This window comes from Lithobates pipiens, unplaced genomic scaffold (genome assembly GCF_037356315.1).
Source record: "Lithobates pipiens isolate NorthernLeopardFrog02 unplaced genomic scaffold, aLitPip1_a1.2 Scaffold_18, whole genome shotgun sequence".
In the NCBI taxonomy this organism is placed as follows: domain Eukaryota; kingdom Metazoa; phylum Chordata; class Amphibia; order Anura; family Ranidae; genus Lithobates; species Lithobates pipiens.
This window is the reverse complement of record NW_027507758.1, coordinates 520,669,202-520,686,350: the sequence shown is the minus strand read 5'-3', so window position 1 is coordinate 520,686,350 and position 17,149 is coordinate 520,669,202. Positions and strand designations below refer to the sequence as shown.

At 40.1% G+C, this 17,149-nt stretch overlaps 1 protein-coding gene across 1 annotated transcript in view; it reads left to right on the top strand.

Annotated features, from left to right (window-relative positions):
• MBOAT2 (membrane bound glycerophospholipid O-acyltransferase 2) overlaps positions 1 to 16,871 on the top strand; it is a 366,457-nt gene extending 349,586 nt beyond the window's left edge. Inside the window, exon 15 of the mRNA XM_077488747.1 lies at positions 3,064 to 16,871. Within this exon, the coding sequence (XP_077344873.1) occupies positions 3,064 to 3,286 (223 nt within the window). The 3' untranslated portion in view covers positions 3,287 to 16,871. The remainder of the gene's footprint in view (positions 1 to 3,063) is intronic.
• The last annotated feature ends 278 nt before the right edge of the window (positions 16,872 to 17,149 follow it).

Here is a 17,149-nt window from a genome sequence, read left to right as displayed (position 1 = left end):
CCGTGCAAAAAGTGCCTTGTATGTCAATACAACACTTCTGGACGTAGGACCACAAAGGTTTTTAAATCGACCATTACAGGCCGTACTTACAATATCAAACAATTCTTTACCTGCGCCACAACAAACGTGGTCTAAATGTTAACTTGCCCGTGTGGCAAGCAATATGTGGGCCGCACCATAAGATCATTTACTACAAGGGTCTCCGAACATATTAATCTGATAAAACAAGGCAGTACCAAACACACAGTTCCACGCCATTACCGTCAGTGTCATGACCGTGACCCTACTAGGACCCAGTTTCTCATTATAGATATACTGCGCCATGGAGAGGAGGGGCCTCTATGAGGGGTGTGTCGAGGCTTGAAACCTTCTGGATCTATGAATTGCAGAGTCATTTTCCACAAGGTATCAATGTGGAATGGGACATTAACTCTTTCATTAACAGATCTTAGTTGAGTCGAGACGGAATGACTTTCCTTATCTTTTTATATCTTTTTATACGTTTATTATTTTTAATTTTATTTTCTGCATTACCCCCCATTCCAGTCTGTATGAAATTGGAAGGGGTAAGAAAGTAGTCCTTTACTTTGAAGGTACAAGTGACTATATATTCAGCATTGTTAAATAGATTTATAAGTTGGAATTTAGTTTTTGAACGTAGGAGGTGTGTGTATAATTATAATGAGAAGCCCCTCCTCCTTTATAATAAAACATTTTTTATATATTTAAAAAAAAACTAAAATGTTTTTTGACATTTTTGTATATTATTTATTTTATCTTTTTTTATATTTTTATTATTTTTTTATTTTATTTTTTCTATTGTATATTTTCTGGTAAAACTGCAAGATATACTATTATAATTGTTTTTTGATAAGTCTGCTAATTGTCTGTATATGATGATCTCTTGTCACTCACAGCCAACACATCCTCCAGCCTAGCATTGGATATTTATTTCTCTATAAAATTCAAGCATAATATTAACTGTGGCTCCCCTTTTTTAGGTTGAGATAGATATATGTTTAGTATAACCCCTTATAATTGCATTGGAGACCATTCGGTAGATTTTGGATACGGGTCCAGGCACTCAGTACAACCCCCTATTCATTCAATTTTCAATTATATCACTATACCTAGCAGTGGGTATATAGTTATATCCCTTATTTCATTTGATTTTGTAAAAAAAAAAAAATATTTTACATTTCATTTTCATAATTTTTACATTTCTATTTATTAAGTTTAATATATACTGGTTGACTAGACTGCGATCCATTTCCTGAGGGTTTTGGTCCCATCTATCCATGATGGCTAATGACGCTCAGTGTATGGTGTACACCGGCCGCCTTTAATATACAGATAGCAGAAGTGCGCCACCCCAGCCTCTTTCTCAGATCGAGGCTTGGATTTTAGACGCCTAACCGGAAGTGAGTGCAACCATGCCTCGCTTTCAAAGCGAGGCTTGATTGCAGACAGATCATTGGCCAATATGAAATCGAAACCGAGGCTTGGTAATTACAAGTCTATTATGGAATATAACTCAGGTTTACCTACCTCGGGACGTTTTATTTATTTATAACAGCCAATCGGAATATCGAAATAGGTATTTACTACTTACTAACAATCAATATAAGGGGATATTTAATCTTTCAATATATATTTTAGCCAGGGCATACACTTCCGGTGTCTAACCAGAAGTGACGTTGGCAGGAAGCATTATGGCATTCTGAGTGACACAGGGGTCACCATTCTTTTATAAGCAATGCTGTGAAGGAGGGTCCACACCCCAGATGACTACTCCGTGGTCGAAACGCGTTGGGTGGACTCCTTTACAGACATCGCTTGCAACTTTTATACCAAATGTGCCGTTTTGATTTCTTCAAAATGTGAGTGTTTCTTTACGTGCTTTATCGATTAAAACGTGTTTTTTGACAATATTACGCTATGTCGGATTCCTATTTTTATGGTTTCATATACAATACCGTGACCCTATCTCCTACTGGATAACAACGCATTATCGCTAAATTGATGCTGCAGTGTGAGCCTAATTTGCTGAATATATACACCTGTTGGGCTGATTTCCAGCCATAAGCCTACATGACTTGGGGGTCATAAGCCTAGCCAAAGTCCAAGTCCTCCGGTAAGCCTCCCCCAGTCTCACGGTGGTGGTGGTGGTGTTATATGTATGAAGAATTCACCTGAAAGTTTTTCTTGAAGCCTTCCCTGATTTTCTTCTTTATAATTTGACACTGGTTTTTGGACTTTGTGGGACTCATTTAATATTTGCACCTTCCATCAAAGAGTTTGCAAATTAATATATTGTAACAAATAGTTTGTTTTTTCACGCATATTTTCCTTCACTTATATTTATATATATTTTTTATATACATTTCTTTGTTTAAATGTATGATTTCACATTTTTTTGTGCCCATGCAGTAGCCTGTGATATCTAGTTATTTTGATGGTTTCAGGTATATGCATGTTGACACATTTTCCTTGACACTTTGATATAGCGCTACACCAAATTGTATGTCTTTGTTTTTCACGCTTTTGTTTAGAAGCTGTGTTGGCGGCTTAATCAAAGTCCTTGTCACAGCTCGTCATACATTCAGATACTGTATAACTTGAGTGGGCAGGTTAAATCAAAACTTCGTCTTGGGCAAAGTTCTATTATCAGTACCTGGAAGCCACTCAGCATTTAGAATCCACCCATCTCCGGAGGGACAAGAGACATTGGACAACACCTGGATAAAAAGTATCTATAGGGTTTTTTTTCTTGGATGGCTGGGTGCCCCAAGAGGAACCTGACCCTGGATTAGGGCTTTAGAGTTCCAGACCCCACATTGATCAAATTAACCACATCTGTAGATGTGTAAATCCATGTTTATTGTCTATGAGCTCTCTATTTTTGGGTCTGTTCAAGGTCATACTTAAGTAATGCATTTTATTCCTAAAAAATTTGACTCTGAAACTTTTGGGAGAAGATATATTCGATGTACATACAGAAAGAAGTGTTGACTTCTGATTCATTTCAATACATGTCATTTACTTATTTTTATTTTTTTTAAGCTCCTGGTACTACTGCCTCCATATTGTCTGCATATTGGTGCCGCTGACTATGCCAGCCCGTGCCAGGAAAAAAAGAAGCACTGAAAAGGAGTCTATTGCTCCCGTTCTGGAGAAAACAAACAATGAAGAACCTATTTGTGAACAGAACAGCCATGTCACCACAAACAACAACAGCAGTCAACGAGAAGAGACAGCCTGGAGACGCCCCAGTGCCCACCAATGACTACCACATGACTTTTTGTATGTTTTTAAAATTCAATTTTTAGAACCTCCAACTGGTTTGTGAATTGTGCACAGGAGAAGACGGTATTACGAAACATTCTGTGAGGATAACACTGCAAGGGAATCTCAACCCCACAATGCCATGCCATGTGGGCCTAGCCTTACAATATTTCCATTATTTTATAATGGGCACTCAGGACTTGTAACATACGCTCTTAGGACCATGTTACGTGTGTATTCCTTTAACGAACGTATGACGTCTCTAGGCATTGCAGGGGTTATACAATTTGGGCACAAAACCTAAAGATCCAGAAAAATCTTTCAGAACCCTTTTGCCTTAATCCCTCTCTCTACTGAATGAAATCACTAACTTGTTGTAAGCATAAGTAATCTTTCTACTAATGGTGCTGCCAAGAAGGGTAGTATATCCAATGAGGAAGCAGTATTTTTAATAGTTCTATAGAATCGTAGGTAGAGCTTATTTAAACAAGATGATTAACGAGACTGACCACCCTGTGTTCATTCAACCAGATGACATGAACCTGTATTTATAGCACTCATGTCAAATGACTGTACTTTAAAGGATATACACTTTCTCTGAGGAGCTGGGAGGTGAAGGGGAGAATGAAATGTGTCATGTAGAAGCAGGCATTCAAGTTTGAAAATTGTATGTCTAACAGCTAGTTAGATGCACTCTGTATTAGAGTGTATTAAAGTTATTTTTACGGAATAAGTCTTGGCTTGTGACCAGCATCTGTCCCTCTCAGTCAGACATTAGTTTGAACTAGGTACTGCAGGGATGAACTAGGTACTGCAGGGACCTGTAATCTGGCTGCTTGGCATCAGTGGCAGGTTTTGTGGTATAGGCTGGGAATGGACATTTGACATGTCCATTTCACAGACATGGGTTACTTAGCAGCAATATGAAGTCAAAGCCAGTATTATACTACTCATGCACTGGCAGTATCTGAGTGGACATGGCTCTCTACCCAACTCTGAACACCAGGCAGGGTGCAGGCTTAGGCTTATGGGATATAAAAGTCTCTCAGGCTAGGACTTCACAAAGGGAAATCACACTATGATCATACACTTCTTACCCACTTTTTAATGATCAGATTCCAGGAGGTATGTGCAATACCCCCCAACAACCTCCCCCATTCATCCCTACTCTTCCCCAATCAAAAAGGCCAAGAAGTGGATTTATGCTCTATACACTATATGCTAAGGCATTTTATTATTCCTCTACTTGATAATGTAGGCAGGCACTATGTGAAAGATCAAAAAGGTTTTATACAGTATATGTTTCCTTTTATCTGGTCACATGGATGTATGAAGATTTATTTCACCACCATTCATGTTTTTTGGAGTATATATTATGTGATTCATGTTTCTTAATGCATAGAAGTCCTAGATTATAGAACTTTGAATCTTCTGTGACAAATCTGACAACAAACACAATAATTGATTTGGTCTAGCTTTAGATAAAACTAGGATTTTACATGAAAAAAGAGTTCTCGGCAGATAAAGAAGGACTAAACTCAAAATTCAAATTTGCATTTTCCGTGGTGGTCCACTCAAAATACACCTTTGTGTCACCACACCAGCGATTAACCAGTGTAAAGGGTTCATACCTTGCACTTGTGCCTGTATATATCCTGTTATCTGCTCTGGTTTCCAGCATAGAAAAATGTGTTTGACACTGCTTTCTGGAGGCAGAACAATACTTCTTGAGGACTTTGCATGGTGTACTCACAGAAAAGGAGCACCTCACCCCATACACAGTCTAACCTCATACACCTCTTCATACTCTACTCTTGGTTCACTACTCAGTAAGTCTTTGAGCTGGGACATGTATGTTCACAAGTTTGTTCCAATCTGACTGATCAAGCAGTGAAGTAAGAATAAAGGTGACACCCTTAAAACATGCGCCTTGAAAAACAAGTCAGCACTGGCAGTTCCATATTTTTCAAACTTCACTGGTTCCTTTTTAAATACAACTGTGAAGTAATCAATAGGTGCCTGCATGGGCAATCAGATTTCTTGATTAATTCCCCCAAAGACCTAAATCCTGAGGATCTCAATTATGCAAATGTCTGACTTAGCTCAGCAAATTAAGGTATGTAAACCCTAACAGTGATTTTTTTCTTTTGGTCCCTTTTGGTCTTGCAAATATACAGGAATTGTTTGTTATATATGTTGGAGAAGTCCAAAAATGTACCTGTTTATCTTTCCTCAAATCTTGTGGACTGATAACTTCTTCCACCTGTGCTGACTGTGATCAGTTTTTCCAAAACCATGCCATTCTATGTTATGAGAGATATGAGAGGGGCAGGGTTGTGTAGTTCTTTCTTGTTTCTGTTGTCCTGATACAGAAGGGTGAATGAGCATTGCCATCTTAGTACTGGAAGTTGTTTATTGGCAGAATCTCAAGGTGAAAAAAAATAAGCTTGAAAAAAGAAAATTAATACAGCCACCACATCTAAGGACTGGTAAGCGGCAATACATTAAATTTTCAGTCTTGGGTTTAGATGGTCTTTAAACTGTGGCACACCCTCTTGCCTAGTGAGCATTGGTCAGCAGGGCCGAGAGTTTAAAGCTGGTTATACAAAGATCGAAAATCAGCCGATTCAGCAGGGACCGGACAGTTTCGATGAGTATGTGGCCATCCCTGCTTGACAGAAGTCAATTGTTTCAATTTCAGTCAAAGGGACATGTTGGAAATGTTTTCTCGATCAGCAGCTACAGCTGCTGATCAGTGCATTTTGACAGCAGAGGTTGCAGCTGTTAGAATACAATGCCTCTGCGGGGGGGATACCTCGATCCACCTCATTTGTGTGAATGGAGGAATTGGTTAGATTTCTTTTGTTCAGCCCTCTGGCTGAAAGAAACAATGAGCAGCTTAAGTAAAGTTTGAGCATTTTTGTGTCTCTCATAAATATATGGTAATATAAAGTAAGATTTAGCTAGAAGTTTAGCATACTTAACGCAATCATACATTTTATTCTATTCCCAATCCCATTATTATAGATTCAGCCTTATCTATTAAACTGCTGTGTGGCGCCACCATACTAGAGCACAAGATATGACTGGGCAACTTTTCCTGTTCCTAGACTTGCCTCTGGATAACACTATTAATATAATATTAATATAATATAGTGAATACAGTGATTAAAAAGATAAGTAGGAAATGCTTTGGATAATGACATATTCCTGACACAGGCTAAAAGATTGGAATGTGCCTAGGCACTGCCATGTGCGCAAAATTGCTTTGCTGTCTCAAATCAGGAATTATGTGCTAAAAGTATTTTTTCTAATGACTGTCACATTAAATTGTGTAAATAAATCAAGTCGATTTTAAGTATGGGTCCGCTCTAAAGAAGAAATTCAGGAAGAATGGTAGAGCCACCTGCACTTTCTAACACGACAGAGTTGAGTATAAAGTGGGCTGCAGGCAGGGAGATCAAGATCCCAGCAAACTTTACTCTGGACAGTTCCACTCTGTTCCGTGCGCTGGATTTGGCATACTCCAGACTGCCCCATTTTGTATGCTGTGCAGTGTGTTACAAACTCTACAGTGACCCACTCTAAAAGCTGTGCTTTCTGATATACTGAATACTGCTAATCAACACAATACACAATATTGTCATATAGAAATCATTGGTACCAGAAGCTATTTATAACACTAGAATTTACTAATTTAACCCCATTTAAGATACTTGTGCTTTTTTTTTTTTAAGTACTAAAATTGGAACCCATACTTGATGAATACCAGCAGTGCTGAACTTGAAACATGCTGTATATTTAAAACAGGCAGGAAATTGCAGAGTGCAAATTAATAATGCCAAAGTATGTGAGGACAAACAGGCAAATATAACAGGCTGAAAGGGAAATGTCTCTGTATAGATGGAAGCTGCCATTGCTGTTAGTTTTGAAGGTGATTATCTTTTTCCCAATTGCCAGTAGTAATCGGGTGTTTTGACATCTAATACCCAACCATTTGTGTCAGGTCACTGACCCACCAATTGGTGAAGAAGGATAAAGATGGCAGCCTTGAAGTATGCACCTTCAAGAACACGTTAGCAGGCAGGGAGAGCTCGCATATGCCTGTCCTGATGGCTACTTATGAAACTTAAGATGTCACATGTACCCTTAGATCTTAACTCATGTTCATTGTTTTTGATGGTGGACCACTAAACGCTGGTGTGCCATTTTTTCATAGACCAAAAATATGTGGTTCACATTTAAATTTAGTACATATTTCACTACTTGGGAACCCCAAAAATACATGCTGGGACCCTAGCTAGGATCCTCACCCAGGCAGACAACTGAACTACACTACTTTATTACCATCACTAGCTATTGCACTTTGGTTATCTATGTCAATTTGTGTCAGGGATTTTTTTTTTCTCAGAGAATAGGTGCAGGAACTCTCCTTTCCAAAGTCCTTCTCTTCGCCCCCTACCTACCTCCAAGCACCGTCCCTTGTTTCCACCCCATACTCATCTGTCAGTACCATCTCTTTTAGAGAAAACAGAACCAAGTATCATTTGTGGTGCTAAGTAATCTGTATGGAATTTGGTAACAATAATAAGAAAAGCAGTAAAAGGGATTCTATGCAGCCAGTAACAATAGCAACCCCCCAAGAAAAAATAGACCCCCCTGCAATAATAGACATCCGCCAACAATAATAGACATCCCCAATAAGCAGCCAGCAGCAATAGACCCCTCCCTCAAAAGAAGATCCCTCCCAGCAAGCAACAGTTGACCCACTAGCTACATAAGACACCCCCAGCAACAATATCCTTCAGTACACCCCATTACCCCTTGCCCCTGCATACATTCAGTGCTGGAGGTGCCAGAAATGTGTTCCCCTTTGTTCCCCCTGAAAAAAAGCTCTGCTTCCAGTACAATAACTCCTTATTAAGGAGCCCCCAGTTCTTTTACCTGCTTCATTCTCAACATTGTGTGTTATTTTCAGAATAAAGGTGATTTGCTATAGATTAGCACTGTTTTTCCAATATTTAGTAAATGGAAATAATTTGATTATTTCCTAGATTAAGGCTTACCTGTAGGTCCAAAAAATATCTCCTAAACCTACACGGTTTAGAAGATATTTACAAAAAGACAGGCACTGTTGTCTACGGTGCATTGCCATAGACAGTGGTGCGCAGGTGCACTGAGCATGCCACTGCTAACAGCGATATGCCATTAGTGGTGACTCCCGTGCGCATGTGTGGGAGTGACATCATCGCTGCTCCGGCACTGTGAGTGGTTCGGAGCAGCGATACCCAGAAGAAGATGGACGCTTTGTGCTACAGGGGACAGTGGTGACATCGCTGGTTCCTGTGACAGGTAAGTGACACATAATGGGCTACAATGCAATGCATAATAGGCCATTATGCTTTACCTTTGCAGGGAGACAAAGAGAAATTAAACAGATCAGGGTTTACTTCCTCTTTAAGCTTTGAGGCTTGGTTCACACTGATGCAACATAGGATCTGACTTGTGAGACCCCCAGTCGGATGACTTGTGAAATTCAACGTTTCCCTATGAAAGCTGTCTTAACTGATACGACTGTCCAACTTTAGAAAAGGTTCCTGCACAACCTTTTTCTGACATTGATATGACTTTAATGCTGCATATTATAGAACCAAATTGTAAGGAGTGGACAGTTTGTTTTCAAAATTGTGGAACCAAGCTCTTTCTTGCAGTAAGAATAAAAGAGTAATATATTTTTTGGATTAACTTGCTTATTGGGTTGAACATTGGAATAAGCAGATTGCTCGTGATAGTGGTCTGCTTTCTCGCTTGCATCTCTATAGCACTACCATCCAAGAAGGCATACATCGGGCCATGTAGCATATATTTTGAGTGAGGATAACTCCACTTTTGTCAAGCCAAAACAATCCCTTCTAGATCGGTTGTATAGCTTCAAGATTTTTTTTTAAGACCCAACTTCATTGCAACTATGTTTTTACCTGTTTCTGTTCTGTAGATACAGAGACAAACTATTGCAGCAACCCTCTGATTGAGGGCCAAGTAGGGGATATGTCTGCTATAATCATTAGGCTTGTGCAATATGTTTCGTAACGAATCGAAATTCGGCCGAATTTTGCATCTTTCGGACATTCGGATGCATCCGAATGTCCGAATAAAATAAATAACGAATACAAAAGAAATATAACGAATGAATTCGTCATGATTCGGTAATTCTTTAACATTCTAATGAAACGAAAGGTCAGTTCAAGTAAATCTTATAGTCCAATCAGCTAATTAATTTTGTGCCGGAGGATGGATTACTGGCAAAGTGCATTCCTGAGAACTGAGTGAGAAGGGTGTTGTATTGTATTTGAGCCGAGGAGAAGAGACATTGTCATTGTGTGTGTTAAAAGATTCAATAAACAAACGACTTTCCAAACTACGAATCATTATCACGAATGTATATACATACATAAATAGCGAATTTCAATGAATACGAACGAATGAATTCGACATTCTACGAATAATAACAAATTAACGTAACATAATGAATATAATAGAACGAAATTATGTATTTTACGAATGACAACGAACCGAAACTAAACAAAATTTTCCGTTGTGCACAAGTCTAATAATCATAATCAGTGAGAGAAATATTGCATTCCCAGCACCCATTTAGACATATTCTCAATATATCACCAAAGATGAAAGTCTCACAATAACCACCTAATTTAAATGCTTGGAATGCCAGAAATCATATCTCAAAAGATTTTGGGGAAAATAAGTAAGCCAGTCATATGAGCAGGAAATATGATTTTTGAAGTGTTTTGTACATTTGCTGCCAGGATGGTGAGGAAGCAAATTTGGAAATACTTGTCAAAGTGATAACCAGTTATCTCTTTTCTATTCCAGCATGACTGTGCCACTGTGCACAAAGCCATTTTCATAAAAACGTGGATTGATGATTTGGTGGGAAGGCATGCATGCTGACGTTAACCTTTCTGAATACCTTTGGGATGTATTAGAAACCTGGTTGGGGAGTGGTCTTCTTGTCCAACACAGCACCTGACTTAAGTTATTTTTTATGGGAAACAAATTCCTACAGGCACACTCTAAAAACCTTGTGGAAAGGCCCATACGATGTTGATGGTTTTAGATCATGTCTACCAAGCTCATAAAGGAGTAATGGTCAGGTGTCCACATACTTTTGGCCATATATTGTGTAAAGTGTTAAAAGGACTAACCCAATTTGTCCCTTTTGAGGGTACCTAATTGACCCTTGCACCCCTTCCCCTTCAGATATGCATAGTTGGTTTAATCTGATGGCTGTGGCCTCCAAGGATTTTAAAGATCCCATGTCACAAGTTCTCTGTGTTTTGGCCACGCCTGCATATTAGAGCCCCATAGAAGTCTATGGGGCCAATCTCCCTGTATCTCTTGGCTGCAGATAGAGAGTATTGATTAGATTACTTTAACAAAATGCTCTTTCTCTGGAAGTGCACTTATTCTTTTATTACACTTATAGCGGACCTAAATCCTCCTCTCCTTTAGGCCCCTTTTCACATAGGGAGGACTCTGGCAAGTGGATCCATCTGCTCAGTGGGGAATTGGTCAGCTGAACCCCGCTGAGTAGGCGGATGACAGGTCTGTGTCCGCTCCGCTCATGCAGATCGGACACGGACACAGCCTGCCATTCTTTATTGGGTGGTCTGATGCCTGTCTGTTTCCTTCGGAGTGTCATCCAATATGATCCGCTAGACCAGTGTTTCTCAAATCCAGTCCTCAGGCCCCCCCAACAGGTCATGTTTTCCATTATTTTTCACAGGTGATTTGATCAGTTTCACTGCCTTAGCAATCACCACAGCCGTTTCATCTGAGGGAAATCCTGAAAACATGACCTGTTGGGGGGGCCTGAGGACTGGATTTGAGAAACACTGCGCTAGACAGATGGGGCATTTTTTTGGCGAACTGGATCGGATGCAAACAGACATATGTCTGTTTAGATTTGCCTTCCCATGAAGAAAATTGGTTAGTCCAATCTGGTCTGCCTGAAAAGCAAACAGGTGGAGCCGATCGGTCTGCTTGTGTGAAAAGGACCTTACAGTCAAGGAAGCTGCTAGCTTAGCCTCTGTTTGATCTGCAGTTGCCATGGTGCTGCACATGTGATCAGTTATAACACCAGCCATTTGATGGCTTAACAGTTTGATTGAAAGCACAAGCAGCTGTGACAGTTATCATTCACAGCATGCCTTGAATGTAACTGTTTTGGAAAGTAGTTAAATCGATAGATTTAGTTTTGCTCTAAACCCACTGATTCAGCTGTTTACTAAAACAATTACTTTCAAGGCATGAGTTGAATGATAGCTGTCAGTTACTAGTATGCTAAAGGATAAGAGGAATAAGTTCACCTTTAACTCTGCACATTCCTTTACAGGCTATAGCTCTCTGAATATTGTGTTAGTAATGGTACTATTAGTTCAATGCTTCCAGTCCATGTGCGCTCTACTTATAGTCCCTGTTTTTATTTTTGCAATGTAATTAGTAACTATAAATGGCCCATAGACATCTACTGCAGTGACTAATTAAATAGCAAGGACATCAAACTAATGGTACCTCTGCACTCCTGACACAATGTTTTCAGAGCTGTATCTGGTAAAGGATAGCGTGGAGGGCGGTATCATTAACAATTTACACATACCTGCCGCTGTCCTTTCTAGTTATATGGAGCTCCCCTTTGAAGTATTGGTAGTCTGAATTCTTGTGAGCACTGATGCTGCCCTAAACTGTATATAAACCCAATCATTACAATCTTGTATAAGCTTTAACATGTTAATGTATTTCAAAAATTTACATTTTCATATCTGCAGTTTTGATCAATATGATCTCGTGATCCTGAGATGAACGTCTTTGTACAGACATTTTCTCTTTTAGGGTGACAACACAGCAAGGCTATTTGTAAACACTGACAGAGTGTTGTCACCCTAAGCCCTGGTTCACATTGATGCGATTTGACCGTCCGAATCGGTGCAACGCTGAATTTTCTGTGCGAATCTAGTGCATGTGATCTCACCTGCAGTGCGAGTGCGAATCACATGTGATCTCTGAGATCACAGCAGTGTGAACCCGGGCTCAATGAAGCTTTCACAAAAAAAATGGAAGCTGATTGGTTTCTATGCAGAGCTGCACCAGATTTTGCACTCTCCAGTTTTAGTAAATCAACCCCCAATGGGTGTTGATTTGCTAAAACTGGAGCATGCAAATCTGGTACAGCTCTGCAAAGAAGTCAATCAGCTTCCATATTTTATTATCAAAGCTTGTGTTGCTAAACCCACAACAGTAAAATTCAGTCTGTATATCTGCAGTAAAGCAATGTGTCCTCCTACAACATTTACTGGACACTCATAGAAGGCCTAAGGCTGCTATATACTGCTGATGAGAAAAGGTATTTAGCAGTTAGTATTTACTAAAATAATTACATTTCCATGTTCTGTGTACTATAGGACAGTGGTTCTCAGACTCAGTCCCCAAGTACCCCTGACGGGCCATGTTTTCATATTTTCCTTTACTTTACACAGCTGCTTTAAATCAATATCAATGACTTGGTATTGATAAGAACTATTTTATCTAAGGGAAGTTCCCAAAACATGGCCCGTTGGGGGTACATGAGGAGACCAGATATAGTAAATGCAGGGTCCAAGGTTTCGAAAAACACTTTAAGTGAACAAGCTGAAGTTAGAAGCTCATTGGCTTCCATGCACAGCTGCACCAAATTCTGAGTGCTCCCATTTTAGTAAAGTCCCCCCAATATGCCCTCATGCACACTGCACAGTGATGCTAAATACTTGTGTTTCAGTGCATTTGTCCTTGGTTGGGTGGTGCTCCTATACCTTCCATCTGCATCTAAGACGCCAGAGCCTCATACAGTTCATCGGGGCTAAATGCCCAGTGTGCCTGGGGCCTACATAAGGGGAAAAAAAAATCACCATGAAGGTTAGGGCCTATAGCTAGAATTAAAGCCTGCCTCTGACAACCCAGTACTTCAGGGTTCCAGACAATGTAGCAACCATGACACACAATGCCACTTGATGCAGCACTGAATCCTTACTATTCCACTGCCTTTAATAAAAGGAAGTTGCTCTCAGCTTTTATGACGGGATGTACAGTGTTTATTGCACGTTCTACTGCTACTCCAAGTAACAAAGAAAAGGATGACGTTCAGGTAGTGTGATCTTATATAAGTTAACTGATGAATCGCATCTGCATTAAAGTTCTTTTAACAGACTGACAGACCTTAGCCAGATTTGATGTTGTAATCCAACAATCCAACTGTCAAAAGATCTTTTGTTCCCTCTTGCTCTAGAATAATGTCTGTCTTGATGCCATGAATAGACTGTGAGTAGCACCACTGGCATAGATAAACAGTGGTGTGTAGAGACAAGTTTCAACACGGCTGATGGCCATTTCTTCTGACAATGGTACCTACAAAGGTCAATTACATCCCACAGGCAACCTGAATGTGACCAAATCGATGGCGGTACCTCAAAGTGGATTTCATGTTCAAATGTAAATAACCTGTTTGCTTGTGACAATCTTCTGCACTGACACAGATGTGTCTAATGCAGGTAAATTTAATTTGCAGTGCCATCTTCTGGTGAAATCTAGCAGTGCAGTGGGACCATTGTAGCTTCAAAGTCAGACTTCAGTTTGTCGAGCACCATAGTTTGCTTTGCACTACAGTAAAATGAATATGGATGGAGGAAACTGGACCATACTGACTCCATCATTCAGTTAAATTTCACATCTGTCCATCCTCATCCAAATAACCTTCAAAGGTAGAGGAAAGAGTTTGTGTTTTGTGTTTGTGTACACAGCCCAGATATATTCACTTAAAAAAAGAACTGTCTTGAGAGACGCATGGAGCTTTCCGTTGCTGAACTGACCCTCTGAAAATGCTTTTAACCTGGCTGTCATTTCTCACTTGCTTCAATATTCTAAGCGAACATTCTAGAACAAGAATACAGATAAAAACCTTTGATTTTTCTACATTTCCTGATCTGTATATTTTTTTAAATGTGGGCAGTATGTAAGAACCTGTACAGCAAGGCCCAGACTGAGAGATGGAGAAGCAGCATGAGGAGCCAATTCATTTTGCCGCAGTGCTCATGTGTTAACAATGACCATGCTGATAAGAGAGCAGGGGGCATGAGCTCATCAGGGTGCTTCTTCTCCTTTACTGTACAATCATAGGCCCGGGGACATGAACAAGACCTGTAAGTGTTACTTAAAGCTGAACGCCATGCAGATATAAAGGACACAAATTATTGCAGCTCTGTAATCATTTATACATCATTAGATGCAAGCAGCTTAAGTGCCTGAATTTGACTTTGTACCAGCTTCTTGCAATCTACTGTATTGTCTATACAGCAGACCTTTGGGGGGAAGCAAAGGTAGCTGCAGTGCAAGGGGCATGTTGATAAGAGGAAAGAGCCAAGTGACAGATAATTGAGCTAATCATCCTGCTACTTATCATTTTACTTTCCACAAACAGGATGGAGGGGACTTAAAAGTGAAAGTGAAACTGCAGCAGAGAAGGATCAGTTCCCCTCTTCTATAGGCAGATCTTTATATATCTCAGGCAGGCAAAACAGACCCTACAAATGTATTTAATCTGTGAATGTAACTGTTTTCTTAGCGTTCATGCCTAACTGCAGCAGAGAAAGTTCAGGTCCCCTCCACTACCATTTAGAGGTGTGCTGCCTGGCAGGGCTGTGTAAATCTCATAACTGGATAGATTGACATTACAGATCCTTTGGCAGGTAAAACAGCTCCCCTGTATATATGTAATCTGTGTATTTGACGGTTTGCCTGGCTTTAAAGGCAGTGGATCCACATAACAGCCAGGCAACTGACATTTTCAGAAGAAGCACAGCATCGGCCAGCTCTGTTTCACTAAAATTACAGGCTTACTGTTAGGTGATGAATGTGATTCTTGAAGAGAAAAAAGAAGAACATTACATTCCAATATACAGGTGTCTACTGATTATTGAAACGACCTTGCCTCTCAAGCATTTGCTATGTTTTGATCGGGGACTGTTGAAACTTGAAATACTGCACCTGATTTATTGTCAATGGAGGAAAAAAAAGTGCCTATGCTGTCCATGCCAACAAAATCAAATTGTGTCTGTTTTCTGGGCAGACTAGAACATGAAACCTTAAGGCCTTATGTACACGGATGCTTAGGCTCCATTCACCCACATAGAGCGCTGCATTCAAAGGCTGCATACAAACTAGCTGCAGGCAGTTTGTTGGGACCAGAACTCTGCAGAAACCCCAACACTGGGTGCACACTTTTAGCTGCTCAGAATACAAATCTGAGAGCTGCTGCTGTTCACACACAGTTTGTGCAGGCAGCAATTTGAACCACCAGCAAGAATCTAGTGATTGTTACTGGCAGCCAACCCATTCTGCCCCTATATGTGAATGTAGCCTAAGCGGCTCCTGTGTGCTAAGACTTTGACACCCAGGGAGCTGCGCATACCATGTGCAGCCATCAATACAAGTGGATGGGTGTACACATCCATGCTTGGGTAAGCGCCAATAGCCTCTGCATTGGCGTTTTCCCATATATGTGCATACAATGCTTTTTCCTGAATATGCCAATTATCTATTCACTTGTGTGGGTGGCTGCATAAGCATGCGCAGGGGGTTTGCCAGATGTTTCTGGGCACACCCTAATCACTTTGTGGGGTGCGGACTCTACCTTCTGGCAGGCTTCCTTCCATGTTGCACCGTCCCCCGCAGTGCTGCTGGCTTCCTTCCTCTTCACCCTGGCTGCTATGGGGGATGATTCAGAATGGAGAAAGGGGAAAGGGGCTAGTAAATATGTAATTTACAGGCCCATTCCTTTTCTAAATTAACAGAGTCAACACACTCACTCACTGTGTTCATTCATAACTAAAGCATAGTAAAACTGTGTTTACTATGCTTCAATATGTTAATGAACAGGAACCCATTCAGCATAGAACTGAATGGGTCCCCATTCATTCACTGCCCAGTGCAACTGCGGTTGCAGAGAAAGGCATGTTTGTATGAGCTTTGGGGTGCACAACCTGATGCAATAAGCTGTGCACACCTATGGGTGGCTATATGTGGCCCGTGCAGCTTCCTGGGTGCCAAAAATGGAATTGTAAGTCTCCGTGTGCATGAGACCTTAGTGTAATATGTTGGTGGCATGGCCAACGCTTTCTTTTCTTCCAGTTACCACACATCATTTCCGTCATTACCTGGAATTTTTACATGCAGTCAAAATATCACCTGGGTGTGTGGCTCAATGGCATAAAATCATTGTTTCAGGATATTACCAGCAAACTTATACAACCTGTAATCTTGTAATAAGTGTGTCTATATTAAAGTTTTATTTTACAAGAAAACTGAAATCATTTTAATATTTTCTTGTATCCATTAGACCACCGAAAATGCCCAGAATCAAAAGCATTACGATCTTATGTTCTGTGTTATAATATACTGTCCCTTCTTTTGGCCTATTGTAATGATAATTTTATAATCCTCATTGTAAATATATGTTGAATAAAGTTTTATCTACTGTTCTGTCGCAGTGAGTGATGTATGTTGCCTCACAAGGTGAGTCTGCTTTCTAATCTGTTATGTCTAATGTTTATTCAAACCCAGTCATGAAAGCCCTATATATATGATCCCTAACATCCTAGTGTAAATTCAAAAGTTTTTTTAAACATTTTTATATATGCATCTTTCATTAAAATATTGCCTGTCCTGATGGTCCTTGTTCAGGTACTTCAGGTTATGGGGTGACAACAATCTGTTCCTATCTCCTAATTGTTCTGCTGCGTTTTCACCTTGTCACTTG